The 17,649-nt window shown below is 39.1% G+C and overlaps 1 protein-coding gene across 1 annotated transcript; it reads left to right on the top strand.

Annotated features, from left to right (window-relative positions):
• The first annotated feature begins 922 nt into the window (after positions 1-922).
• Positions 923-14,101, top strand: LOC139165609 (neuritin-like). Its single transcript, XM_070748815.1, has 3 exons — positions 923-965; positions 2,587-2,752; positions 13,876-14,101. The coding sequence occupies exons 1-3, from the start codon at positions 923-925 to the stop codon at positions 14,099-14,101; spliced, it is 435 nt and encodes a 144-aa protein (XP_070604916.1).
• Positions 14,102-17,649: the final 3,548 nt, after the last annotated feature.

The raw sequence follows: 17,649 nt of genomic DNA, 5'->3' as shown, positions 1-17,649 counted from the left end.
TTATAGTTTGTATTAACATAACAAAGTATAAAGAAGTGATAAAGAGGATGCAGAGCACTGCACACCAAGACAACTAGACACAAGAACATTCCCCAATCCCTGAACGCCCTCACTCTATTAAATAAATAATTCCTTCAACACTGTCAAACTTTTTACTAAGCCTGCACTTCTATTTCTACTAGTTTTTTTTCTCATCATTCCTATCACCCATTTCCTCCCACTTAAGACTGTATGATTGTAACTTGTGGCTTTATTTTTATTAATATTGATGTTTTTCTTCATTGCTTATTTTACCCCTATGACAATCATTAAGTGTTGTACCACGTGATTATTGACAAATGTATCTTTTTCTTTTATGTACACTGAGAGCATATGCACCAAGACAAATTCCTTGTGTGTCCAATCACACTTGGCCAATAAAGAATTCTGTTCTGTTCTGTTCTATTCTATTCTATTCGATAATAAGACAGTAGGACAGGGACGGTAGGCACAATAGTGCGCTTATGCACGCCCTTTACAGACCTCTTAGAAAAGGGAAGAGGTCAACAGTAGATAATTTAAGGTTGAAGATCTTGGGGTTAGAGGAAGAAACAACAGAGTCAGGTAGTGAGTTCCAGGCATTGATCATTTCTTGAAAGTGGGCTGGTTCTGCCCTCTCCCTCTTTTTTCTTCCCTGCCTCCTTCCATCCGCGACTCCCCCCCCCCACAACCCCACCGTGTCCGTCTCGCGTGGCTGTTTCACAAAACCCCGACCTGAGCGACAGCAAAAGCAAGCAGAGCAAAGCGCGCTTCGAATGGGAATCGCGGCACTTTCTGCCACGCGTGGAGACTTCCTCCTCCAGGGAAGAGGGATGGGAAAGCTGCCGGGGGCGGCGACCCAGTTTACCGGGAGTCTCTGAACCAAACAACCACAGCGGCCACCATGGCGCTCCGACCCGGCGCGGCGCTGCTACTCATCACACTGGGTAAGTCCAAATCTCGTCCCCATAGCGGGCACCGGTCCATCGGGAATGATATTCTCTGGCTGGGTACGTGGGAGCGGGGGACCAAATGATAAAGGGAACTTTAAAATAAAAATAATCCAGACACGGTTTGCTGGGCAAGAACGGATGTTTTTCCTCTTTCTCTGCCTCGTTTAGAAGGTTTGCGGGAAACGTTCCTATCCTAACTTTATTTATTTTATTTATTTATATTTCGTCAAGCATGTATTAGATAACAGATAAAAGAAGAAGACAATAGGACAGTAGGACAGGGACGGTAGGCGCAATGGTGCGCTTATGCACGCCGAAATTGATAAGGCGATAGAAGAGCTCGTGCGGGATAGTATTAGTGATGGAACAACTACTGACTTACAAACTTAGTTAAATCCATTTTTCGTTTCCAAAAATCCCCCTGTATAGAGCTATGATCCCGCTATATAGAGCGCTGGTGAGACCACATTTGGAATACCGTGTTCAGTTCTGGAGACCTCACCTACAAAAAGACATTGATAAAATTGAACGGGTCCAAAGACGGGCTACAAAATTGGTGGAATGTCTTAAGCATAAAACTTATCAGGAAAGACTTAATGAACTCAATCTGTATAGTCTGGAGGACAGAAGGGAAAGGGGGGGGACATGATTTAAAACATTTAAATAAGTTAAAGGATTAAATAAGGTTCAGGAGGGAAGTGTTTTTGATAGGAAAGTGAACACAAGAACAAGGGGGCACAATCTGAGGTTAGTTGGGCGAAAGATGAGAAGCAACGTGAGAAAATATTATTTTACTGAAAGAGTAGTAGATGCTTGGAACAAACTTCCAGCAGATGTGGTTGGTAAATCCACAGTAACTGAATTTAAACATGCCTGGGATAAACATATATCCATCGCAAGATAACATGCAAATAGTACAAGGGCAGACTAGATGGACCATAAAATCTTTTTTCTGCCATCAATCTTCTCTGTTTCTCTGTTTCTATATAAGAACACTTTTAAGAATTCAGTTAAGATGGTGGGGCTTGCCGAAAGCAGGGATGGCGAATTTAGAACGAAGCAAGTTTACTCTTCTGTTCATGTACTGATTCGTTCTCTTCTTTGTGGCTGCTTTTTTCTTTTAAGGACCAAGCGCATCTCTTTTTCTATTGTATGTTTGAAACAGCCTCGTGAAAGACCGCAGTTTACAAGGAATAATACTCATTGTTTAGTCCCTCCTTTAGAAATCATGTATTTTCCGGGTCAAAATCCCTACCACTACTCTTGTCAAGCCAGGTGTGTCTTACTATGTGATGCCATAATTGATAAAACATGGTTTATTGAATAAACCCCACAACTGGTTTGGTTTACGTAACACCAATCATACATTATGACTCTCAAATGATATGAGAATTACGTTATGGCTTAATGCAATGTTTCAAGCAGAATTCTACTTGGCACTTAATTTTGGTTTTTCTTCTTTTATATAACCACCATTTCTGTGTATGTGTGTGTGAGTTGCACACATGCATTTTATACTGCTTATTTAAGGGAAATGCATCTTGTTTTTTGGATGAAATGGGGAAAAATTGTGTGCTATTATTAGATGCTACCTTAATCACCTTTCCATTTGCAGGGTACTTGCTCAAGCTACTGACGGCAGAAACTCGGTGTGAAAATATTTATCAAGATTTCTCTGGCTGCATCTTAAAATTAGGAGAGAACATGGCTAGATATGAAGAAGAAGCTGAAGAAGACAAAATGAACCAGAGTCTGCTGCAAGGATTGCAGGTTGTTTGTGGGTGAGCAGCAAACCTCTAAACCAGGGGTCTTCAAACTTGGCAACTTTAAGACTTGTGGACTGCAACTCCCAGAATTCTCCAGCCAGCATAGCTGTTTGGAGAATTCTGGGTGTTCAAGTCTTAAAGTTGCCAATTTGGGGACCCCTATCACGATGTATATATTGAATATAGTTGTCTCTTGAGCCCATTTAGAATAAGAGAATAATAGAGTTGGAAGGGACCTTGAAGGTCTTCTAGTCCAATACCTTGCTCAAGCAGGAAACCTTATTTATGCCATTGCAGATAGATAGTTATCCAACATCTTCTTAAAAACATCCAGTGTTGTAGCATTTGGAACTGTTCCATTGATCAACTGTTCTGTCAGGAAATTTCTCCTTAGTCTAAATTGGTTCTTTTGTTGATTAGCTTCCATTCATTGCTTCTTGTCCCGTCAACCTTCTAAATCAGAATGACTGATATCCCCTTTCCTTTTCTCCTCTGTGAATGTTTCCACTGAATATTCTCCAAATACTAATGGAAAAATGAAGGTTTCCATTCTCATAGTACTGTAGTTCGTCTCACGTCTTTTAATTGGCTAAAAATTTTATTTGTTTATTTATTTATTCATTCATTTGTTCATTTGTTCATTCATTCATTCATTCATTCATTCATTTATTTATTTATTGGACTTGTATGCTGCCTCTCTACATGGACTCAGGGCGGCTCACAACATATCAAAGAACAGTATACGATAAAACATCTGAAATCCAATTAATATAAATAACTAATCTAAAAGCATTCTAAAAAAGCTAAAACATTAAAAACCATTCATTCAGATTCAGACCACAGACATAACTCATACTCATTGGCCAGAGGCTAGGGGAGCATAGATAGGTTTTCAGATTCTTACGGAAGGTGAGGAGGGTGGGGGCAGTACAAATCTCTGGGGGGAGCTGATTCCAGAGGGCCGTGCCCCCCACAGAGAAGGCTCTTCCCCTAGGCCCTGCCAAGCGACATTGTCTAGTTCAGTGATTTTCAACCTTTTTTGAGCCGCGGCACATTTTTTACATTTATGAAACCCTGGAGCACATTGAGCCGGGTGGGGGTGGGAATGGGGGTAAAAAAAGTTTGGACAAAAAAATTCTCTCTCTCTCTTCCTCCCCTTTGCTCTATTTCTTTCTCCCTTCCTCTTTCTCTCCCTTTCTTCCTCTTTCTCTCTCTCTCCATCCTTCTTTCTTTCTTTCTCTTCCTTCCTTCCTCTCTTTTTTGCTCTCTTTCTCCCTCCCTATGACCCTCTATGTCTTTCTCTCTCTCTCTCCTTCCCTCCCTCTCTTTCTCTCTCTCTCTTGCTTTCTTTCTCTCTCTTTCTCTCTCTCTCTCTTTCTTTCTCTTGTTCTCTTTCCCTCTCTCTTGCTTTCTTTCTCTCTTGTTCTCTTTCTCTCTCTCTCGCTCTTTCTCTCTCTTGCTTTCTCTCTCTCTTGCTTTCTCTCTCTCTTGCTTTCTCTCTCTCTTGCTTTCTTTCTCTCTGAGCTTCGCGGCACACCTGACCATGTCTCACGGCACACTGGTTGAAAAACACTGGTCTAGTTGGTAAAGGTCGACTCTGTGGGACCTAAGCGGATGCTGGGATTCATGCAGCAGAAGGCGGTCCGCAAGTAATCTAGTCCAATGCCATGTAATACTTTTCTGTTACCCACATAAAATGGTTCCATCTTTCTGCTTTGCCATAGGAACCACAACAATTGAAGGGAGCTTTATTTTGAAACTGGCTTTGATGTACTATGTTTTATCACTGGGAGTGCTAACATAGGCAGTTCCTCAAAGGCTACCATCAATTAAAAGCAAAAGACTGATTAAAGTCAATACCAATACAAGAGAACCAATCCTTCATTGTCGAGAAGTGCTTGCTGTGCGTTATTGATATGTTAGATCCCTAGATTCTAAACACAATTGGCAATGTCATTTTGTAGATAGCAAAGGCAAAGCATGTTCTGCTTCCTCTTATGAAACATGTATTTGGTTTCAAATAAAGAATGGAATTTTAAGAAATCTGGTTCTGTGAATGCAATTTGGAGCCTGAGCAGTTTTGGTTGGCTACCAATTCAGTGTGGTGGCTTCCAGCCTATCTGTGCCCTTCAATCCTGGTTATAACATGATTGGATATTCCAGTATCCAAATTCTTTGATTTAAGGCAATTATAAGGAGACAATGATATGGAGTTAGGGCTATAGTGCTAGGATGGAGTTCATCCTTTATCTCGCATAATTTCTCCACTCACTTTAATAACATAACCTTCAAAGCTTTAATGAATATAGCTTTATCATTTGTTTTGTGGTGCTTGTTGTATTTCCTCGGTCTGCAATTGCCTTTAACTTTAAACTATGTGCTTTCTAACTACCAATATTAAGCCATAATGATAGCATTTTGCTATCCCCACTGTTCTTTGCTAGGCTTGATTTGCCACCTTGGGCAGCTTCACAGCCAGAGGACTGAGGAGAATGCAAGCACATCTGTTTTATTTAACTTTAATCTAATCAGGTGCAAGAAGAAGGCAGTAAAATAGCAAAAACATCAAGATGTTGGAAATTTAGCTTGCAGCAAATCTGAGCAGAGCATGATTATAAACAGACATGAGAATGGGAGGAAATAAATGCCGATCATTGAAGGTTCCAAGGATGAAATGCTGGACATAGTTATAGTGTTTATAGGTAAACTAGGAAATGTACAAAACAACAAAGGAAAAAGGCGGAAGTTCTGGAGAAACACTGTCCTGTGAAAACTGTGTGAGAAGAACTATTGGGATGGGGAATGAAGAAGCCACAATAAATTAGATTAGAAGCTGAGAATAGAATAGAATGGAATAGAATAGAATAGAGAATAGAATTCTTTATTGATCAACTGTGATTGGATACACAAGGAATTTTGTCTTTGGTGCATATGCTCTCATTGTACATGAAAGAAAAGACCAGATAGAAGAGGGCAAAGGCATTTTTCATGTAATAAAATGAAGGTAAAATACAGGAAATAGTAAAAGGTCAGACTAGATGGACCAAGAGGTCTTTTTCAGCCACCAGTATTCTATGTTTCTAAGGGATTAATAAAGGAAAACTAAGTGTTTGGTAGAGGACAGAAGAAGGGATTCCAATGTAAAGAACATTACTGTATGTGGAATTCTAGTACTAGATGATGATGATGATGCAGATTACTGTACAGATAGTCCTTGACACAATTGAACCCAAAACTTTTGCTGCTCAGTGATGATGAAGCGCACATAACACTTGACTTCACTGTGACTACGGTGGGAGACGAGGAAAGATCAGTATGTTTACTGTGTCTAAAAATGTTGGCAGAGGACAGCATGAAGCCAAATAAATTAAGGCATCACTTAAACACATTTCACTCCAATCATGCTGATAAGCCGCTTGAGTTTTTTCAGTGAAAACATGCTAAATATTGCAAACAATCATCCCGGCGGAGAGTTGGGGGGGCACAAAATGTTTACTTTTTCCTAGGGGGGGGCATAACAGAAAATAATTCAGAAACACTGCCTTAATCCAATTCACACACAAGTCTTGACATCCCTTCCAAGATGTCAAGGTCCTCTTTGAAAACGATGGACAAACATCACAACAAGGTTGTTAAGTTTAGTTTGTCGCCTTATTAACTGATAAGGCGGAGGGATGGATTCAAAAGGAGACTCAGGCAGTATTAAATCAAAACAAACATTCTTTATTTTAAAACAGAAAATAACTGTGCTGTGAGAGACACTTTATCAAGCAGCTAAAAAACATGGCGTAGAGAAGAAGGAAGAGAATAGGAATGTGCTTATACGTAAGCAGACGGATATGATATGTGGGATATGATGTAAAATGGGTTGATTAAGAGGGAAGGCACACATTAACTCTTTAACTACCTCACCAGTTCAAGGCAGTTAATTTATTTATAGCCGACAACTATATTCTGTATGTGTCAAATGTTTTTTTAGCTGGAATTTTAAAATTAAGGGAGACTAGGATGGTCCCATTTCGGCCTTGTTCTGGCCTCATCAGCTAGCCACACCCTTCCTTACTGGGATTTGATCCTATGGACTCTGCCTTGTAAGGCAGAGAATTAGCAGTTGAGCTATCAGATCAGATCCCTTCCAGCTGTGTACCAGGGAGGGGCTATATGTTTTTTTATGTCGGATCACCCTGGTATATTTGAAGGAACGTCACAGCTCCTTTTTGCCTCTAGGCCCAACCTAGGGCCAGTTCAAGGCAGTTAATTTATTTATAGCCAACAACTATATTCTGTATGTGTCAAATGTTTTTTTAGCTGGAATTTTAAAATTAAGGGAGACTAGGATGGTCCCATTTCGGCCTTGTTCTGGCCTCATCAGCTAGCCACACCCTTCCTTACTGGGATTTGATCCTATGGACTCTGCCTTGTAAGGCAGAGAATTAGCAGTTGAGCTATCAGATCAGATCCCTTCCAGCTGTGTACCAGGGAGGGGCTATATGTTTTTTTATGTCGGATCACCCTGGTATATTTGAAGGAACATCACAGCTCCTTTTTGCCTCTAGGCCCAACCCAGGGCCACTTCAAGGCAGTTAATTTATTTATAGCCGACAACTATATTCTGTATGTGTCAAATGTTTTTTTAGCTGGAATTTTAAAATTAAGGGAGACTAGGATGGTCCCATTTCGGCCTTGTTCTGGCCTCATCAGCTAGCCACACCCTTCCTTACTGGGATTTGATCCTGTGGACTCTGCCTTGTAAGGCAGAGAATTAGCAGTTGAGCCATCAGATCAGATCCCTTCCAACCCAGGGCCACTTCAAGGCAGTTAATTTATTTATAGCCGACAACTATATAGCTCATTTTTCCCCCAATAGGGAAGGTGGAGTTGAGGACAACAGGGAGAGATTTATACAAGGTCAGCATGAATTCACTGAAGATTTGAACTGGATGATTTAAATCCATCAGTCACTTTGCAGCTTCTGCACAAAATTACCTGTGTTTATCATGAAAGACAATGGCAGTGGAGAGGCTTATGAGTCCACCACTGCAGCTAAAGTGGGATATTAAAAGCTAGATACATCTCCTTCAGATTGAGTATTGGGGATAGAGAAGGGTAGGGGGAAGAGCCACTATCTTTTAATGGTTCCTGGGCCAAAAAAATAAATAACTTGAGAAAAATCTCTCAGTCACATCCTCCTTAGTTCACACAAAGATAAGTGAGGGAGTGGGAAGTACATTGGTTGCCGATCAGTTTCCGGTCACAATTCAAAGTGTTGGTTATGACCTATAAAGCCCTTCATGGCACCGGACCAGATTATCTCAGGGACCGCCTTCTGCTGCACGAATCCCAGTGACCAGTTAGGTCCCACAGAGTGAGTCTTCTCCTGGTCCCGTCAACTATACAATGCCGCTTGGTGGGACCCAGGAGAAGAGCCTTCTATGTGGCGGCCCCGGCACTCTGGAACCAACTCCCCCCAGAGATTAGAATTGCCCCCACCCTCCTTGCCTTTTGTAAGCTACTTAAAACCCACCTCTGCCGCCAGGCATGGGGGAATTGAGATTCCCTTTCGCCCTAGGCCTTTACAATTTTATGCATGGTATGTCTGTATGTATGTTTGGTTTTTTATATTAATGGGTTTTTACTCGTTTTTAGTATTAGATCATTATTGTATGCTGTTTTATGATTATGTTAGCCGCCCTGAGTCTTCGGAGAGGGGCGGCATATAAATTCAATAAGTAAGTAAGTAAGTAAGTAAGTAAGTAAGTAAGTAAGTAAGTAAGTAAGTACATTCAGACTTGGAAGCTTCTATAACAGTACTAAAGCTGTTAAAATAAAAATAATTCAGACTTATATGGCATTAGTGTTTTAGTTTATGCTACCACTGGGGACCAACAGATTCCAAAAAGATGCCAAGGCTATTTGTTCTTTCCTCATCTATCACACAACAGAACAAGATTTTCTAAAACTCAGTTCACTTTTTGTCGAAAAGAAAAGAAAAACCAATTACCAGAAGAACCTTCAAACTTAAATGTGTGCTGGCATAAGGTTCATTTATGTATCCAAGATGTGAAGAAATGCATAGCAATGGTACAGAAAGTAATGGGAAATAAACCAATAGTCTGATAATAAAGCTTGACTAAAATCAAGTGGTTCCTGATTCAGTGCTGAAGGAACACATTCATGAACAATGAACAATATGACAATGTGCAACCTTGAGAAAAAGTGAAGATGAGAAATGTAATAAAATGTTTCCACAAGGAGAAAAAAAATAACAGAGCTATTGCAGAGTATGGCTTGATGTAAAACGTATAGTTAGGGAGAGGAATCATAGTTCCCAGTTCGAAAGATGTGCAGTACTGTACTGCCAGTTACTTGCCAAACATGATTTAAGATGTTGGTCTTGGCTTTGAAAGCTCAGATAACTCAGGGTACAATTATCCAAACCTGGCATTCAGGGAGAAGTCCTTTTCAAAATGCCCCTATTGGATTATTTTTCTGGTTCTTGACCAAGAAGTGTTGCTCTCAGCTGATAGGATGCTGTTGCTCAGGAGTTATATCTGCTACCAATCTCTCAGCATTTAGAAAAAAAATGTTAATCTTTTTGCGAGGTTCTTAATTGTTCATTGATTTTAGTATTGCTGATTTTCTTTAAACCTTTTGACACTCCGTTTTTCCTAAATTTTGTTAGCCAGCCTGAGTATTTGCTAGCATTAGAGAATGCGGTTTAATAGAATAGAATAGAATTTTATTGGCCAAGTCTGATTGGACACACAAGGAATTTGTCTTGGTGCATATGCTCTCAGCGTACATAAAAGAAAAAGATACATTTGTTAAAGCAAAGAAGTAAGAAAATAATTAAATAATACATGAATACTGTACTGAAAAGTTTGTCCATACCCATGTTATATTGGTCACAGATTCCTAGCAGACAATACATTTGTTGTGTTGATGGCATTTTCCTGCTCCCATGTCATATTTTTCTTTTCCCCCTGTTTGTGAAGAAGCACTCTGTTGTGTGAACCTCATAGGTCTTCTTAGTACCTATGCATCAGGGACAATTGGGGTTCCTGAGAGGTTCTAGCACAAAATACAGTAAACAAAGTCCCCATTGTTATGAAACAAGAGTTGTATCCAAAAAACATTTATTTATTTATTTATTTATTTGTTTGTTTGTTTATTTATTTATTTATTTATTTATTTATTGTTAGAGTTGGAAGGGACCATGCGGGTCATCAAGTCCAACCCCCTGCCTAAGCAGAAACCCTATAGCATCCCAGCCAAATGGCAGTCCAATTTCCTCTTAAAAATGTCCAGAGTATTGGAGTTCACAACGTCCGCTGGTAGGTTGTTCCACTGGTTGATCGTTCTGACCATCAGGAAGTTCTTCCTTATTTCCAGGTTGAATCTCTCCTTGGTCAGCTTCCAGCCGTTGTTCCTCGTCCAGCCCTCTGGTGCCCTGGAGAATAAAGTGATCTCCTCCTCTCGGTGGCAACCCCTCGTATACCTGTAGACTGCTATCATGTCCGCTCTGGCCCTCCTTTTCTCTAGGCTATCCATGCCCAGTTCCCACAGTCTCTCTTCGTAAGTCTTTATTTCTAGACCCCTGATCATTTTGGTTGCTCTTTTCTGCACCTTCTCCAGAGTTTCAATGTCTTTTTTGAAGTGTGGTGACCAGAACTGAACACAGTACACCAGGTGTGGTCTGACCAGGGCTTAGTAGAGTGGTATTAAGACTTCCCTGGTCTTGGAGTGTATTCCCCTGTTGATGCAGCTTAGTATTGTATTGGCTTTTTTGGCTGCTGCTGCACATTGTTGGCTCATGTTTAGTTGATTATCCACCAAGACTCCGAGGTCTCTTTCGCCGTTGCTACTGCTGAGAGGGGTTTCTCCCAGGCTGTATGTGTGTCCAGGGTTTATTTACCTAGGTGAAGGACTTTGCTCTTGTCGATGTTGAACATCATAGCCTTCTCCAGTACTGTTGTGCATTTAAAACTAGCATCTTTTCTGAATAGGTTTCTGGGTTTCTGCTGTCTACAAGAAGAAAAGGCTCATTAGAGACAATACAATTAGAATAATTGTTTTGAAAAATGATCTATAATGGAATTAGTTTTGTTTTGGTTTATTTGCCTTTAGAGCAGATGTGAAATTCAGCAGGTTCTTACAGGTTTTAGAGAACCGGTAACAGAAATTTTGAGTAGTTTGGAGAGCTGGCAAATACCATGTTTAGCTGGCCCCAGATTGGGGTGGGAATGGACAATTTGCAATATCCTTTATTCTGCCACGCCCACCAAGCCACTCCCACAGAACCGGTAGGGGAAAATTTTGAATTTCACTCCTGCTTTAGAGGGGTTGAATTATGCAACATCTCCCAAAATCTAGAACTGACAGAGCACGGGACATAATTTGATTCCCAAACAAATAAAGTCTGTAAAAACCAGGCTTTGGGAAATTGAAATTATCCAGTTGAAAGGGGAAGAATGAAAAAGAGAGAATCTTGATTTGGAGATCTCTGATAAATTGCCACTTCAGTCCTTACTAGTTACACCTCCTTCCTTTTTATTTTTATTTTAAACATCCAACTGCTTTCACGCTGGATTGCTTCTCCTTACTCCAGCACTCACTACATTGCTGCAGGATTCAGAGGAAACAATGTAGAAAATCAAAGCAGAGTTCACCTTGTTTTGCACCAATCTCTCTCATTATTGTCTTAGAAGATTCCTTCTGACACATTTCTTTTATTTAATGAGTTCTTGACAGTTGGCAGTCAACTAGAGGCTCTTTTAGTATGATTCAGGGACTTTTTAAGTGGGAAGCAATTGCCCTGGGCATCACCACATGGTAGAGGCTCTCTCCCGAGGATAATTTAATATCTGAAATCATCCAATGCTTTAATATTTTTCATGCAAGTTGGCAAAACCTACCTTGTCAATTTTATACTGGTTTAGAAACATAGAAAATTGACGGCAGAAAAGACCTCCTGGTCCATCTAGTCTGCCCTTATACTATTTCCTGTATTTTATCTTAGGATGGATATATGTTTATCCCAGGCATGTTTAAATTCAGTTACTGTGAATTTACCAACTACATCTGCTAGAAGTTTGTTCCAAGCATTTACTACTCTTTCAGTAAAATAATATTTTCTCATGTTGCTTCTGATTTCCCCCCCCCCAACTAACCCCAGATTGTGCCCCTTTGTTCTTGTGTTTACTTTCCTATTAAAAACACTTCCCTCCTGAATCTTATTTAACCCTTTAACATATTTAAATGTTTCTATCATGTCACCCCCTTTCCCTTCTGTCCTCCAGACTATACAGATTGAGTTTCTTATTATGCTATGGATTTCAGTGTACAAAGTAAAAACAAATGGAGAAAAACACTACATTGATGAAGAATATAGTAAGAATATATAGTGATGGGTTGTTTAGATAAATATTTCTCTTAAAACAGCCATATTGGTGGTTTAAAGTGGCACCAACACTATTTCTTGGTCTCAGTCTGCAAATTTCAACACAAAATTTCTGGAAAATACTACTTTCACTAAGGCTGCTTTAACAAACCATAAAAATACAGTATATGAAAGCACAAGATATATGAAAGTACAATATAAGATTGGTGATATCACCAGTTTGGTGTTGGGTTAATGCATCAGACTAGAAACTAGGAAACCAGGAGTTCTAATTTTTGTAAACAAACAAGGGAACAACAACAAAAAAGGACTTAGAAGGTCTGCATCGACATAAACCAGAGGTTTTAAAGATTTGGCAGTGTTAAGATGGATGGACTGTGAGTTGAAGTTTGAAAAATATTTGAAAAATACTTGGGGAAAAAAAGATGAAGGGTTACCTCTGAAACCCTTAATTGCTGCCCCTATTATCTTGTCTGACTAAGACTGCTAAAAATAAATGGAAATATTGTATTTATTTATTGGATTTATATGCCACCCTTCTCTGAGGACTCAGGGTGACAATTTCCAGGCAGGAAGCTTACAAAAAGTGTTTCTGAAGCCCTAAAATAGGCTTTAGTTGAATAGATATGAGAAAATGCTCAATCTAAAAAAAATTAAAAACCCTCAGAAAATAGCAATTACATCAACACGTGGGATTCTCCTTATTTAGCTGCATATTTCAGCTTCCCTATAATGCCCCCCAAACCATTAGAAAAATTCCTATTCTTGACTAGATAAATCTTTCCGGAGTGTATGGTCTTGTATGGCAGGCACTAATATTTCACTTTTCAGCTGCATTAGGATTATTTTGGAGATCCTGCTACATACTTGGAACAATATCCTCCTGTGACCTGGAAAAGATTCTGTACAGAGGAACCATATATTAATTATAGTCATTGTGTGAGGATAAGTTTCTTGCTTCTCAGAGTTGACTTTCTATAATGGATAGAATTAAAGTAGGTCATTTATTATAAAAAAAGACCTAAAGTAGATCATAAATGCATAGACCAATTAACCAGATATTATGGAGAGTAGATGGACAGATGGATAGGCAGGTTATGTTAGATTGCGTGGGAAATGAAGAGGCGACATGTAGGAACAGTCCTGCACCTTTTATTTAGCTATTGCTAAGGTAAAATGGAATGCCAGCAGGTGGCAGGGAAGCCGCTATTAAAGGGTTCCCTGCAGCGGGCTAGCCATTGATAGGTGCTTAAATTTCCCGCCGCTATGTCAGCCAATCAGCGGCAGTTATGCAAATTTGGATTATATACAGCCATACATAACAAGTTATGTTCTTCATAAATGGCCCATGTCTATCTGTGACTTTGTGGCAAAGAACTATGGGGTCCTTAGTGCTCTTTGCACTTAATGGGATTTTAGAGAGCAGCACAGTTCACCCTTGAGCTACAAATGCACAGAACTCACTACCAGACTTTGTAGTATCATTACCTAACCCCCAAAATTTTACCCTTAGACTATCCATTATTGACCTCTCCCGATTCCTAAGAGGTCAGTAAGGGGCGTGCATAAATGCACCAGAGTGCCTTCGGTCCCCTGTCCTAATGTTTCTCTTTTACTAGTACAATATCATATAAATATTATACCACCAATACGTACTTGACAAAACAAAATAAATAAAAATAAATAAATAAATAAATATTGGTGGTAAATAACTTGTTGTTTCCTTTTTCTTTTGCAGATATTGGAATGAATTTCATAATTGTGCGATGGCTACTCTTTGGGTGTGCCAGGAGGAGATGGTGACTATCTGGGAAAAATTGAAAAGGGAATCTAGAAAAATCAAGTTTGAAGGCAATCTTTTTGACCTCTGCATCTCCAGTAACTATCAGAATTTACCCTCATCCCAGATCCCAACCCTTTTTCTATTAGGCATCACTCTGATCCTCATTTGGCTCAATTTATGAAGGCAACAGCTCTATGATTTTGTACAAATGAACCTCTACTCCCCCCCCTTAATATTTGGAAAATATTGTTTGTGGTGTTTTTTCCCCCCCTTTTGTAGTGAATTTTTGATTGTGGTAACAGAATTTCCTAATATTTAATTTTTACCGTGAGATCAGTTGTAAATATGGCAAGTGTTCCAATTGAATTTTGACAATCAGAAGTTGTGCATGCCTTAAGGATTTCAAAATTAAATTACTAAAATACAACTTGCATAGGAAACTGTGGCAACAATGGAATGATGTCACTAAATTTTGTATCTTGAACTGCCAATTAGGGTTTGCTTTGGTAAGCCTTTTATTCCAACTGTTGTACTAATTTCTACATTTAAAGAACTTTGTAGCAACTTTCTTTTTGTATACAGATGTAACTATATACACATAAGATGTAACACACAAGACAAACTCCTTGTGTGTCCAATCATACCTGGCCAATAAAGAATTCTATTCTATTCTATTCTATTCTATTCTATGCTATGCTATGCTATGCTATGCCATCTGCACCTCTATAACTGTCTGGTTTGGTGCTGCAACCCAACAGGACTGACACAGACTTCAGAGGATAATCAGAACTGCAGAAAAAACAATTGCTGCCAACCTGCCTTACATTGAGGACCTATATACTGCACGAGTCAAAAAGAGGGCGGGAAAAATATTTACTGACCCCTCACATCCTGGACACAAATTATTTCAACTCCTACCCTCAAAACGTCGCTACAGAGCACTGCACACCAAGACAACTAGACATAAGAACAGTTTTTTCCCGAACGCAATCACTCTACTAAACAAATAATTCCCTCAACACTGTCAGACTTTCTACTAAATCTGCACTTCTATTCTACTAGTTTTTCTCATCATTCCTATCACCCATTTCCTCCCATGTTGACTGTATGACTGTAACTTGTTGCTTATATCCTAAGATTTTTATTAATATTGCTTCTTCATTGCTTATTTGACCCCTATGACAATCATTAAGTGTTGTACCATATGATTCTTGACAAATGTATATTTTATTTTATGTACGATGAGAGCATATGCACCAAGACAAATTCCTTGTGTGTCCAATCACACTTGGCCAATAAAAATTCTATTCTATTCTATGCTATGCTATGCTATGTTATGCTATTCTACTGTAATTAATAGACTTGCAGTTTTAGGAAAGAAAATTTTGGGGAATTCAAGAGGGTAACATCAGGTTTTAAAATAACTGGATTCTCTCAGCAATACATGTTGGTTTCATTAAGACTTATGGACTTCAGCTCCTGGCTGGCTGAGGAATTCTGGGAGTTGAAGTCCACAAGTCTTAAAGTTGCCAAGGTTAGAGAACCCTGCCTTAAAAAACATCTGAGTCCATTTACTGGTACATATGTTTGCAATGAATAATGCTGACATTCTTTTTCCTCCATTCCTGACAACTAGTTTCCCCCTGAATTTCCCATGAATGTTGCAAAATACCATATGTATTACACTAAATATTTCTGAAATGGAAAGAAATATTCAGCGAGAAGTAAATATCCTTGCAATTTTCTTAGGAAACCCTCTGTATTGCAGATTGGGTGGACATTCAGAGGTTCACTTGAATGAAGTATGACCATTGCTGTAAAATAGCAGTGAAGAAATGGATCTGACTGTTCATTGGTTCTCTGGGTATTCTTTATAACTGCCTATTCTGGTTGAGTTTATTGTAATTGCAGTTCAACTTTTGAAGTTCCCTATATTCCTTACCACTCTTTAAAGTCCATATGAATTCTTGTACAACTCTACTCTGTACACGAAGTAAGATGTGCCATGTGTTGCAGCTATTTGTAACGTATTCTCATAATCTCTCTCACTTTCCTATTCCACCTCTCTAATTTGTACTGAATGTACAAAGCTACCTTAGACTGTCACAATTAATGTTAAGTTGCCTTTGTTTAGTATTGATATTTAGATAGGTTTCTTCTAATCTGTTGGCCACTGTGCTGTTCTCCAGATAGAAACATAGAAACATAGAAGACTGACGGCAGAAAAAGACCTCATGGTCCATCTAGTCTGCCCTTATACTATTTCCTGTATTTTATCTTACAATGGATATATGTTTATCCCAGGCATGTTTAAATTCAGTTACTGTGGATTTACCAACCACGTCTGCTGGAAGTTTGTTCCAAGCATCTACTACTCTTTCAGTGAAATAATATTTTCTCACGTTGCTTTCGATCTTTCCCCCAACTAACTTCAGATTGTGTCCTCTTGTTCTTGTGTCCACTTTCCAATTAAAAACACTTCCCTCCTGAACCTTATTTAACCCTTTAACATATTTAAATGTTTCGATCATGTCCCCCCTTTTCCTTCTGTCCCCCAGACTATACAGATTGAGTTCATTAAGTCTTTCCTGATATGTTTTATGCTTAAGATCTTCCACCATTCTTGTAGCCCGTCTTTGGACCTGTTCAATTTTGTCAATATCTTTTTGTAGGTGAGGTCTCCAGAACCGAACACAGTATTCCAAATGTGGTCTCACCAGCGCTCTATATAAGGGGATCACAATCTCCCTCTTCCTGCTTGTTATACCTCTAGCTATGCAGCCAAGCATCCTACTTGCTTTTCCTACTGCCCGACCACACTGCTCACCCATTTTGAGACTGTCAGAAATCACTACCCCTAAATCCTTCTCTTCTGAAGTTTTTGCTAACACAGAACTGCCAATGCAATACTCAGATTGAGGATTCCTTTTCCCCAAGTGCATTATTTTACATTTGGAAACATTAAACTGAAGTTTCCATTGCTTTGACCATTTATCCAGTAAAGCTAAATCATTTACCATACTACAGACCCCTCCAGAAATATCAACCCTATTCCACACTTTAGAGTCATCAGCAAATAGGCAAACCTTCCCTACCAAACTTTTCCCTATGTCACTCACAAACATATTAAAAACAAACATAGATTTGATGGCTTTCCCCCTTTTTTGAAGATGGGAACCACATCAGCTCTTTTCCAGGATTTTTTCAGTGTGAAGTAGTTTTACAAACTGTGTGAATTGCAGTGTAGATGAAAGTATTATACTTGTAACAAAACAGGTAGCCATTCCCATTTCCCTCAAAAGCAACAAAAACATTTTTTAAAAAAAACTCAAGAAACCATTAACATTTAAAAAAACAATCCGAATTGCCTGTTAGCACCAATAGCAAATAAAGTTAAGGTCCACTTCAATAGTTATACTCCATAGAAGGTTTACTTTGGGGTGGTGCTTTAAAAAACAACAGAAGACACTACATATACACTCAATTTATTCTGTCTCCTTTTCTGACAACTGCTATCATTTTCTGGTTCTTTTTCCTCTTCCTTGTTGTCATTTTTCTCATGGACTTCTAAAAACCTTAGGTTTGCGTAGATTGAAATAAGCTTTCCTACCCTTCCACAGGTCAGTTTGTTTCTTGATTCGGTATGAATATTACCAGACATAGATCAGGTTCTTTCACATGCAGCAGAAGATGCAACAATCTGCAGTAAGTGAGATGCAAGAAGTGTCA

This window comes from Erythrolamprus reginae, chromosome 3 (assembly GCF_031021105.1).
Source record: "Erythrolamprus reginae isolate rEryReg1 chromosome 3, rEryReg1.hap1, whole genome shotgun sequence".
NCBI lineage: Eukaryota > Metazoa > Chordata > Lepidosauria > Squamata > Dipsadidae > Erythrolamprus > Erythrolamprus reginae.
This window is presented reverse-complemented; position numbering and strand designations above follow the sequence as displayed.

What these genes read in the sequence shown, in the direction of transcription:
- LOC139165609 (XM_070748815.1), top strand. Translation starts at nt 923, where the DNA reads ATGGCGCTCCGACCCGGCGCGGCGCTGCTACTCATCACACTGG. An exon ending in GCTGCTACTCATCACACTGG is followed by an intron (nt 966 to 2,586) that starts GTAAGTCCAAAT and finishes TTCCATTTGCAG; the next exon opens with GGTACTTGCTCAAGCTACTG. An exon ending in GGATTGCAGGTTGTTTGTGG is followed by an intron (nt 2,753 to 13,875) that starts GTGAGCAGCAAA and finishes TTTCTTTTGCAG; the next exon opens with ATATTGGAATGAATTTCATA.